Source organism: Phymastichus coffea, unplaced genomic scaffold (assembly GCF_024137745.1).
Source record: "Phymastichus coffea isolate CEN01 unplaced genomic scaffold, Cenicafe_Pcof_1.1 PCOF00069, whole genome shotgun sequence".
In the NCBI taxonomy this organism is placed as follows: Eukaryota; Metazoa; Arthropoda; class Insecta; order Hymenoptera; family Eulophidae; genus Phymastichus; species Phymastichus coffea.
The window spans coordinates 723,844-736,323 of record NW_026706880.1 but is presented as its reverse complement, the minus strand read 5'-3'; the positions used below and the strand labels follow the sequence as shown (position 1 = coordinate 736,323).

Sequence of the window (12,480 nt, the reverse complement as noted above, 5' to 3'; positions counted from 1 at the left end):
GCGGCCAACTATTTTCACATATAACTAATTCAAGGAGCAGCAGCTGGCAATGACTGCTCTCAGACTTTTTAACGGTTCCTGCCCATTAGTACTCCTTTCGCAAAGTCGTTATATCGCTCGGATTGTTCGTCCGCTTCGCGCTCAAGGCTAATTCAACAAGTCCATGTGCGCGTATTACGCACGCACTGGCAACTAATAGTATAGTATGCAGCATCCTCGCATGTTATCCGCGAAGAAGCACGTTCGCTATTATACGACTACGGGTACCTTTTATCCCTCCCCCCCTCTCCCCCTCCCCCTGCCGCCCCACTTCGCATACCTTAATGAGTTGTACGCGCCTTGCGAACTTGTAGGAAGGTTGCATGTGCTTTGGTACGAATGTGGATATGTGCGGGTTTCATCAAAAGACTGCGGGAATAGTCTAAAGGAACACGAATGGAGGTGTTGATGGGTAGCGAGGCTGCGAGCGCTGTTTTCCGAATCGTTTCATCGGTTACGTTACTGCAACTACTTGCGCGATAAATCTTATCCCGCGGTTTTCGCCTGAACAAGCCTTGCACGGCTACGTTTATATAAAAACAAAAAAACAAAAAAAAAACGAGGAAGTAACAACAGCCGCATTGTTCGGATAGCTTTCTAAGAAGCAAAAACGTCTTGATAACACTAGTACTACTTCGTGCATGGTCTTGCTACGGTGAGCGCAGGGCTGTCGAAGCGCGAGCCTCCGCAGGAATAAGCCATAAAGGACTTTTATTATAGCTGGCAAGGGGCGAGTGCGCGAGCGTAAATCAATTGCTGCGTGCGCCGCGCGGCACGAGGAAGAGCGTAACGAGCGTTTGGAAAAAATGAAAAAGGAGCAGCAGCGGCAGCAACGGCAGCAGAAGCAACAATGAGAGGCGAAGCGTAAAACGTAATTGATAACTGCCGCAAAGAGCTGAGGACGATTATAATGTTGAACGGCCGTTGCAACCGCGAGCAATAAACTATTGCGGCGACCGCGCGCGGGATCTTATGTAAATGTTAAGCGGCCAATTGTGCGCTTTCACTCGAAAGAACAATGATCGACGAAGCCTCTGGTACATGCACGTGCTATTGGCTTTATATGGGCATGCGTATTATTGGCTATGTAAGAATGATCGTACCCGAGCATGATGCTTTTTGTCCTGAGAAATTTCACCTTATTTCACCTTTCACACGAGAGCAAAATTTCGAATGATTTCCTATGGTTATTGCCAGTTTACAGGGCGAGTATAGCCTGAAACAATGGGATACGCGTGATTTGCCGAGAACTGCGTCAAATTTACTAGCCAATCTCATGAAAACGATTGCAGCTGGTGCGAGAGTCACACGTGCGTATTTACATGGATTTTGCACTACGACTAACTTTCCCTCTCCATGCGTCACGTGTTCTTTTACGTGGTCGCTTCACGTGGTGCCGCATCGACGGACTGTCAGCCAGTCTTCGCAAGTCAAACTCAGGATTTGGAATAATAAGAGTCTCGGGCGCGCACGTCCACCGCTCGCGGAAAGTTACAAGCGTGGCGCTCTGCCCGCGGGCTAATACAATCAATATTTGACGGAGTCGTCCGCGAATAAGAAAGTAGATTCGACCTCATACGCGTCGAGCCGTCGAGCAATTGGATTTGCAGAGTTTTTTTCGCGCGCTGCGCCGGCAGCAAGCGAACGCGATTCATTATTATTACTGTGGAGCCCTAGAGAAATCGGCGGCCCATTGTTCGCTAGCGCAAGTCGTGTATAATTTACTTGGCGTTAAAAACTCCACCTCCTGCTCTCGCCTGGTGCTTTGATCTGCTGTTAGCTCGTTTACGGGACCGCCGTTTATATTTCACTCGCTATGTAGGTGCAGCGAGCACGAGCACGAGCACGCGGCTTTAATGCCCATCAAGGATGTAAATTGCCAAAGAAATAAGAAAAGACTCGGCGCTGCCGTGCCGTGCAGGCTGTTGACTTTGATAATAGCTTAAATGAAATGATTAGAGCTTACATTACTATCTCATACCAAAGTTAGATTTTCACGAGAACTTTCCAATTTGCATTGGTCGCGCGAGCGCGCCCCGTTCTCAAGTGGCACATAAAAGCCCAATAATACTCGCTGCTCTAAGGTTTATTTCATTAACAATTCCGTCGAGTACTTAGCCTCCTTCCGTCTGCGCGATTATTATGGAAGCTCGGAGTACTCGACCAGAGCTGTTCCAGCAAGAAATCGCGTGGCGCAAAAAGTGTAGGCTGATTGGCTTGTTTACCGCGCGAATACGTGCAGTCCAAGCATATTATAAACGCTATTATTACTATTGTTATTATTTGATTTCCGATCGGAGTCATTGGCACGCATGCGCGCAATTGCCTTCGCGATATGTCTTATTTAAGGACAATGAGATAATGATATGCCATTATCTTGCGTGCGGATTCAAAGAAAATTCAACTGTACCCAGCTATAAACTTGTCATTCGCAGATACAATCATGCGACTAATAAACAATGACCCTCATTTGCCACGCATGTATGTATCTGGCGACCGTTACATAATATATAACCAAACAAACGCCACCTGTAATAAAGGATCATTATGAGTCCCATACGTAAGGGGAAAAAACATGCATACATGCTTTCTTGTAGCACGCTGTGAGCAATTAGCGACCAATATGCGAGCGTCAACAATACTGCGATACATTCAATAACTATACGATAACTATACGATTCTTCGTCGTAATCGCGCGCGCTACCGTCTTCTTCGACGTGCCCTCGACGCAGATCGAAAGCCATTAATTTCAATTGGATGCAACGGTTTTATTGCCATTTCTATTCATCAGCCCGTGCCATAGAATTACCAGGCGAATGAGCTTCTAATAATCGAACCAGCAGGCGAAAGCATCGCGCGTTGGAAAAGCTGACACGGAGAGTTGAACGCGTGCACGGCGAGCTCGCTTGCGGTAAACTATAAAGAGAAGGCGAAAAAGCAAGTAGACGAGAAATCAAGAAGCGATCTTCCTGCTGAGCCATCGCCTACTGCTCATCATCATCCGTAAAAACATCTTTTTTTATTTTATTCCGCGGTGATCATCAGTCGATTACCCCGCGCGCGAGCGCTCGTGTATCGATGATGACGATGCCCTCGTATTATACTATTTATACGTACTCTCCTACCGATGGAAAATTACTTGGAATGCGCTTCCATTTTCGCACGTACTTTCAGCGTCTATCCCACTTGCCGGATATTTCTTTCCAAGGATTTTATTGGCTCGTCACTTTCTTTTTTTCGTCGATCTGCAATCGTGATTTTTATTCCTTCTGGATGAAAGTCAAGTAGCAGCGGTAATGAAAATTTATGGGTCAGTATCCAAGTCGAAAGTTCTCAAATCTATGTAAAATTTCAATATTACGTCTCCACACAAGTAATCGAAAAAGCTTATACTGCCGATTAGCTTATCGGCATTTCTCCGAACAATCTTTGAAGAACATCCGTTTAATTAAACGCACTTGTCCGCATCTCGTAACACGCGTACGGCTGGCAAACGTAATCAAGCTGTAATTTATATCTTTCAATTCCGCGCACACTTAGACATATCAATTTTTGCCGTTTCAAATGCAATTACATACGCTGGACCGTACACGGCAGCAATTATCCCTCTCCCTCTCCCTCTAGTCGCGCTAACCACCTGTGATATGAAAAAACGCGCTTCGCCCTGCCAGTCTGCACGCGTCATTTTCATTTCGAACGAACGGTTACAAAATACGCAAAGCGATAAATCCATCAAAAAATTGTTGCGGCTGCTGCCTTTGAGAAGAAGGCGCGTGAATAACTGCACGTCGATTGCAGCAAAGTCGACTTATCGTATAAATTCTTTGGCGCCTTTGCGTCTAGCGAGCATGTGGAACGTCGCGTCGCCGCCGAAGCTGCATTGTGCGCGAGAAGCAACGGTATCGTAATTATTGCACGTGCTTCTCTCTATATATGTGTGTCTGGCGTACTTTACGCGCGCGTGCCTTCGCTCCTTATATCTCGCGCGCCCGATCTTAAAGGGACGTTTTTCCACACACAGCTTCGGCGGATTCTGTTCTCCGCACAAGGAGAAAATCCACATGGTGCGCGCAAAATTACTGGGTTAGAGAGAGAGGTCAGTATTCCGAGAGAAGGCTAGTGACGCACGTTGGAAAGGAAGGTAACGTATAACGCTTCCTGCGTTGTACAGCTACTGTCACGCTTCAATTTCCATTTCTAATTCGCTCGTCTCATATGTATCTCATTCATTTGCGATTCTGCCCAATGCTTTGTTAATCGACGGCCCAATCTCGTTTCAGCTCATGTTTATTAACCGTCTCTAGTATTTATGAATTTGTACAGAAACGAAACTATCAGTTGTCGCAGCGATTATTTTTTGTGCCGTTAACCACAAGCACTCCAATCTTTCGATACAGACGATAACTTTACGTTAGTCATTTTATGTACCTTTCATCCTGTTACTCGTGGTTAAAATGGCACAGTGGATCGGAAGTCGTCGCCATAGCAAATTTATAATGATAAATCAGCGAGTTGAGTTATATGTGCCCTACAAATATCCCTAGAAAATAAGCAAGTTAAAACCGCGAAGCAACATTACATAGCTTTGCTCTGATTATTAACTTTCACGGAGCACTTAATTATAGATTTATCTTTTGCCCGAAACCGCCGTGATGTATAATATACGGAAAGTCCAATAACCGACGTTGATCTTCGCTAATGATAACCTATACGAAGGATGGTATTTTTTTTCAACGACCGGTTTTCTGATCTCTGTTATGTAAAAGTGAGGCATTGACTCTTCACAGATCAGTACGTTTCATCATGGATCAGTATATCGCTACCTCATTATTTTTTTGCGCTCTACAGTCGGCATGAGGTTTAGCGGTTGAACCTCACGCAGATTTATTACCGCCAATAGTTGCCATTGATTTGTAGACAGTCAACGAGCGTTCATCATCTGATCTATTATTTTTTTTTTCTATTTTCACAAAACAACATCAATGTACACGCGCATCTTCTCGGCGAGCTGGCCTGTCCGCGCACGTGTACCTTCCCCGAACCGGAAACCCTACGCCATTTTTTTCGCTCTCTCATCCTTATCTCCAGCATTATGCAGGAATGGCACTAATGAGTTGTACGAAGGGTAAAAAGCCACCCGCGGTGCTATGCCAAAGAATGGCGTGAAAGCATGAAACCCAAGCTTTTTCCCCTTCAGCATTCGTATATATCTCGCGGCGCACACTGCACGTACATATACGTTTCGTACTGTAGCATTGCGTTCTTGGTACTCGATATACCACTCAGTATGCATCGACACGCCAGTAGTTTTTCTTCTTTACACATACGGCCTAGCAAGGGGAGAGAAAATTACCTCCTCGGAATTTTCTACCTTTTATCGATTTGCCTTGTTGTGCTTACCCATTCGTGTGAATATTTTGCAAAAAACGTCTTTTCTAAATTCAGTTCATTTAAAGACACACGGCGTATCGATTGTAAATTATGGAATATTCATTTAGTACTAGCTAGATGAATTTACAAAAGTCGATAAAAAAAACCATGAATATCAATGTGTCACAAATCACTTGCGGCCACACGGATGCCATCGCAGTGAAAACAATTTGGTCGAAAAAAAGAAAAAAGAAATATAAGAGTTCAATTATACTTGCGCTCTCGAAGCACTTTCGACCATCCATCATGAAAAGACGCGTGCAATCAGACAAGAGCAGCGATTCTCCGCATAAATCCGTGCGCGATAATTGAATCCTCAACAGAGTATTTCGCCGGTAAGATCTCTAATTGAGAGTTTTGCTTTTGCGCGGCACCAAGTCGTAGTAGTAACTAAATCTCTCTTGCTCTCTTTTTCGTCATGCGAGGTCGCAAGATTATATCCAAGGCTCCCAATTATATAGGCCGTTTTCCGTGAAAGTTTTCCGTGGCGCGACGTGAAATATCGCGCGTAAAGTTCACGTTCTCCGTAACACGCCCGACGTTCATCATTAGAGCCAGCCCCACGTCCGCAAAAATCCACGTATATCTAGGTTTTCCTTTCCATTTTCGAGTGCACTGTGCACTTTCGCGCGTAGATGAACGGAGAGGCTGGATTACAGCTTGTAATGAGATTATGGAGTTGCTGCGCTGTTGCATGCGCTGCGCTGACATTTTATTCGGCTGAGATTGATCGATTAGTGCGGCTTTAACCGCTTGCAGCTGTTATTTATAGGAAGCCTCGGAGGCGTGTCATTATGTCTGTTATGCGTTTTCCACGTTGAAGCAAATACAGCGCATTTTTGTTTGACGTACCTACGCACAATGGAAAAGTGGCGCGTAACGGAAATTGAAAGAGCACGGCTGCGCGATGAAGATAAAAATAAAAGGAGTGAATTCAATTTCGTAGCGTTGATTAATTAATAAAGGCTCGCGTTTCTGAAAAGCGCGTCGAGCGGAATGATATTCACGCTCTTTTAGGCATGAGCGCCTGTAACCTCGCAACACCCTCGATGCACGCTCGTCGAGATCGCAGAGGGGAGATTACGATTTTTTATGTCTACATTTGTCAAGAAAATTTACATGATAGATTTTTACCGACAAGGAATATACCTCGTATGTATTTCAGACACAGCGTCAAAAACAATGATATATTGCGACACTTGCTATTGCAGAGGTCGGTGGACCAGCATTTCCTTTCCCAAAATAAGAAAAATCCTTCTGAATATAAGAAAAATTAACAATGATAAATTAGACTTAAAAAAACGCTACCGACGGCTCTAATAAAACAAAATTATATATACCCTCGTGCAGATGCACTTAGCGCCCCCGAACAAAGCTAGTCAGAAGAACAAACAGCTCTTAGATCATATAAGACACACAATAGACCTTTAATCGATTTTTCCTTCTCTAACGTTTTCGTCGATGCTCTTTGTCGCAGGTACTACAAAGGGACATCGAGTCGCACGGACGAATCGTGAGCTCGATCGTTAAACTCGGCGAGCGAGTTGCCGGGCGAAACCAATGCTCGGACCAAGCAGCAGCAGCAGCAGCAGCAGCAGCAGATGAACATCAGCAGCAGCAGCAGCAGCAAGCGTTGCGGGTAGCAAGCTCACTCGAACGTCGTTGGCATTTACTGTTCTTGCGCAGTCTCGAGTGGCAATGCCATATCGAGGCTCTTGCTGCGCGAGTTTGCACTAAGGTAAGTCTCTCTTTCTCTCGTTCGACGTTATTTCAACGACTTTCACGGTAGTTTTGGACATTTGCGCAAACTGTAGTTGTTAATAATTTTGGCGAGGCGACAATACAACGGAAAATTGTCGAAAAGAACGACGCGCGCCTATCCAACAAGAGTGTAATGAGGATTTATGTAAGTGCTTTTTGCTGCCACTCTGCAGCTCGCGTAATAATCCCGAGCGCTGTCTCAGGATTTCACTGTGGCGAAAAAAAGGAAAAGAAGACGCGTGCACACGTCGTCCTTTCGCCGGGCTACCGACCAGATGGCTTTCTAAGCGCGCGCATCGCGTCCGCGTGATGCGGGCGACATTTTCTTATTATTCACCGCCTCCGCCGTGTAGAGCGGCTTCCTGTTTCTAGCACACGCGTGCGTGTAAAATCCTTGATGCTTTTGTCGGTCGATTTGCACAGAAGAAAGAGAAAGATACGCTGGTATATTATAATTTTTGGTTTTCTCGTCCGTTTATTCAAAAGTGAAATTTCAAAGAAACACAATGAGCATTGTATGATTTTTAACAGCTGCAACAATAATTCGTAAAACGGATAAGAGAGTGCGAGCTAAGATCTGTCAGTCTCTCTCGGCGTTAACGAAAAAATGTCTCGTCTGTTTTTGCATAGTCATTACTTTTTATCAAGGGTCGGCATAGCGATATATCTTACGCAATTGCCGAGAAAGAAAACCGTTAGCGAACTAACAGACAACTCGGATCCCTCTCGAATAATTTTTTCTCTTCTTTTTCTCACCTCTGAAAGATCGGATCTCCGCCAGTAATGGTGAGTATCTATCGCGAACAAAGAGAAAATGGTCAGAGAAAGTGCAGGAAAACTCATCGGCAGATATATCCGCAGACACTTTGTCACATTCCACGACTCATTGTCCCTATTTTATTTGTGTGTTCGCTCGCTCGCCTCGTGTCCGGATTCTCTCGCTCTCTACAATCGCTCGCGCTCCGCACGCGTCTATCTGTTAGCCACCAAACATATAGAATACACAAAAGAAGGAGGGGAATGAGAGAGAGAGAGAGAGAAAGGCCCTCGCCGAAACGTTATACGACTTGCCAGGTAAAAAGAAATAATATATACTTTATAAAACGTGTTATGTGCTGCTGCATATAATGGAGTGAAGAAAGTGTACTTTATAATATACTTATCTTACTCTTGAGATCGGGCACGGATCGAGATATACGTATATACATATATATTTGAAGCTCGAACCGAAGCTGTTCACGTTTGAATATGATACACCTCCCTGAGTGCAGTGCATGATTTTTCATTGATCTCTGCTATATCATATCGAGAGGGCATGACTGTTGAAAATTGTAAGTAAGATGTAACTGCCCTTACATTCTATAGGCATACACTTGCATTTTGAGAAGAATTAAATGTGCATGTATACCGCGGTGTATGCATAAATATTCAACGAGCTGTGTACTTACCATGGTAATTGTATATTTCTAGTTCATATTAAAATCGAAGCCCATCAATCGATCACACGTCAAAAGTAACATACGGATATCGCGACAGAAGTGGGGGGGGGGGGGGGGGGCAGCGTTGCTCATCGCAAGCACACGCATATCGACACATTACGCTCGATAGCTAACGCAGCGCGAGCGCATGCAGCTGTGTTTGTGTCCCGCAGCCGCGCGTGCACGGGTATAATCCCGCGCGGAAGTTGATGGTGGTCGCTTATCCGGGAACTGTACTGGGTGAATCAATGGTCGCCGCTGGTGTGCGGTAGCAAAGCAACAAAACTCATTATGCATGCGCGATTGTAAGCTCTCTCCCACCTGGTTTACAGTCATTGTAGCGAGACGTTAACGAGCTCGCTCCTTCCCCGGTGGCAAATGACTTTCCACTTGTTTTCGTCGGCGCGGCTGCGCTCGTGTAATTTGACGGATTTATCTCGGCCACCCCGCGCTCAAGGTGATTAATATACTTTCGCGAATTTCGCCAGACCGACAGTTGACTGCTCGATGCAAATACGGTTGATTGATAACCATGTGTGTGGTAGCTCCTCTGCGATAGAGATGCATGGGCTTATTCACCGAGAACTCGATTTATGAATTATTGAGCACCGCGTCCTTCGCCATTTCAGCGAATCGACTGCACTGACGGCTACTCTTGCTGTATATTACATTTTTCTGAATTCCGGGGCTTTTTACAACAGCCAATCGACATCATCCCACGTGAAAAACCTTTTGATACTTAATTTATAGGTCGATCATTTCGTGCTACACTGACTGTCTAGCAAATACGAGAGAAGAAAGTGATTGAATTTATATCTTACAACGCGAAGCTGGCACGCGCAGCAGACATTTGGCTATATGTACAAAACGCACAACAAGTCAAGCTCATCGTGTTCAGACATTACAGCGACAGCGAAAACTTGTACTTTCCGATTTGCGGCACACGTATAGACGGATCCCGTTATCACGTGCATTGGCGCGACGCTTGTCGAATTATGCACTGTACTTTCCATTTCGGGATTTTTTAGCCACTCACCTGATATCTGGCATAAAGGAAGTATTATTTAGAGCCAAGAGTGAAATTAACGTGGTAATGCAGGTATATACGAGATGAAAGCACGATTACGATCGCGTCGAGGACCGCCGCCGAGGCAGCCAATTACGAATGGTAATTGGAGATATTGCCACTGACGTCGCTACTGCTGGTAGAGAAAGAGAAGGAAAAAAGCAGCTGTGGTGCACATGCGAAGTTTGAGTGCACGGCTCGCGTCCATCCGGCGTGTTGTTGCCGTTATTGCTCATCCGCCAAAGCGACACCTCATCCGATCATTTTTTTACTTTCATGTGCGAAGACAAGCCCGTAATTTTTTTTTATTTGCGCTTGAAAGGTAAGAGCTTAGCCGGTGTAAGTAGGTCTTGGTCATTACTTAAGTTTTATTCGCGAGTGGGTGACCTCCAATCGAAAAAAAATAAGTGCAACTATTCGAATTCTGATCAACTTTGAGCAGTACGGAAGTAAATAAATTATGCGGGAAAATTAATTAAATTTGCAACCGGGCAATCGGATAGATGTGTAAAATTTATAGTTTGGTATTTACAACGATAACGCGGTGAAACAGCAAAGTGCTCTTATAAAAGCATTCGTGTGCAGGATTCTCAAGTGCAAAGTTTCTCGCTTATATGTACGTATAGCTTATCGCATAAGTACGTGCTAACTCATAATGCATGGAAAATGGTTTTAATCTATACGCGCCATTCATTAATCTCGCTTTCCGCGCGCCAGCGAGTGTTCCTTGTTGAGCCGACGCATGCACGACTCGAGTAAATAACTTGCGTAATCTTGACGCTACGCAAAATCTATCGCTAAATGCTATTGTATATAGCCTGGTTAAGTTTCTTTCGTCGTGTTTAGGCTTTACTTTCCCGTGATCTAGATTCTTCGCTCGTAAAACCAATCATCAAGCATTCACTCTTGAAAATATTGCGGCCAAATAGATCGCGTAAACGCGTATTATACTAATGATCGATGCCGAACGTTATTTACATCCTGAATTATACTTGTAGTAGGTCGCAAATCAACAAGTCAAGATCCGATGAGCAATAGTTTTCGAAAATCACGTATTTCACGACTTCCCACGCGTACGAGCTTAACAACAATTTTTCGTGTTTAAATTTGAATATTCGCGCGCGTTGAGTCCTCCATAACAGGACCTTCAGTTGGAAACGCGAGAGGGCGCAAAGGAAAAATGGAAAATTCAGCCGAAATAGGTAAAGAGAAAGCGGACGTTCGTTCGGAGAGAAGTAAACTGGCGAAGCGAGCGGTCGAGCAACTAGCGGGGCCAGGACGAACACAATAGACGCTGCGCGTCATCAGGTAGCGTCAAAATTTTATTAACACTATTTTTCGCCTTTGCTCGTCAGAACCCCGTTGACGAGTCCGCCGAGTAGATACGGGGGAAACGCTCGCGAATCGTTTTTTGAATTTACTTGGTGTTGGCGTGTTAGCAAATCCGCAGTAGAATGCATGCAAATAATTTTCCTGTCAGTCCCCGGTCGTAACATACGAGTTGCCCGAAAATCCAACTCAATTTCCATATACGTCAGATCTCCGCGAAGGAAAGTGGAATAACCTCCATCCTTCCATCGAGCACATAGTAATATAGACACCGCGAAGAAAGTCTCCAGCAGCGATCAGTCATCTGTCAAGAAATATTCTAAACCTGTGAAATTCTAGTTGTCATTGGTCACGGGCTATTTAACTTTTGCCACCTCGCGCACAACGAGGCTCAAAACGAAGCATGAAAGAGCGCTGTAATTAAACCGATCGGCCGCCAAAAACTTTCACGTGTTACCGAATTAGCAGCGCGTCTTCGTATCCAGATGAACAGCAGCAAGTGTCATTCTCCTTCCGTTTTCTCTGCAGCTGCAATTTCACCTCTCGCATGCGAGTGCGTATAAAATGCGTCAGATGCGCTTTCATCGAACGAATTCGTGCTACCTTTTATTTCACTCTGCTTCGAATGGGAAAACGTTTTGCAAGGTGCGCTTTTAATTGAGAGAACGCTGCGCGTTTTATCGCAACGTCAATCGATTCTTGGCCAACTCTCTCGAACATTTTTTTAAGGTAATCATTGTAAACAGAGATCGAACAATTAATCACTTCGATGGATTGCCTTTTTTAGCTTTAATTAGAGTGGAAATCCTCGTCAGATGTATTGTGAATGAATTGTTCTCTTCTAAATAAAGAAACTCACGAATGTATATGGGCATATCTCCGTTGTTTAATCTGCTACTCACAGTCTACGCGTAAGTCACTTTTTCTTGTCCCATGCAAATTTATGCTAACAAAGGCAAGGATCTGTACTGTCTCTCTCCCATGGGGATCGTTAATTCAACGCGTGATTGATTAATTTCATCAGTCTTCTAAATCTGCCCGTCGCAAATCCTCGTCGACATACGAACCTTCTGAAAAAATGATAATTATACAAACATTAAGTAAATTTCAAACGTAGAACTATGTATGATATATGTAGTCTGAAGTAAAAAATACTGATACAATTTTCATCCATCCATCTTGTCCTTTTAACACTAGCTTCATTTTTCTTTTTTGAATATAGCTTCCTAGGCTAATGATATACTCAATAACTGCAAGAAGCATTTAAAGCTTCTCAACTCGACTTGCGGAAAAAATCAAATTTCCGACTTGCATTCATCCAGAAAAGTGCGCATGAAAGCCAATCACTCGCAACGCGAACTAATTATCTTCTAAACC

The 12,480-nt window shown here is 44.3% G+C and overlaps 1 protein-coding gene across 1 annotated transcript in view; it reads left to right on the top strand.

Moving 5' to 3' along the window:
• LOC131667649 (klarsicht protein) overlaps positions 1-12,480 on the top strand; it is a 105,251-nt gene that overhangs the window by 64,472 nt on the left and 28,299 nt on the right. Inside the window, exon 7 of the mRNA XM_058941215.1 lies at positions 6,947-7,207. Coding sequence (XP_058797198.1) covers positions 6,947-7,207 — 261 coding nt within the window. The remainder of the gene's footprint in view (positions 1-6,946; positions 7,208-12,480) is intronic.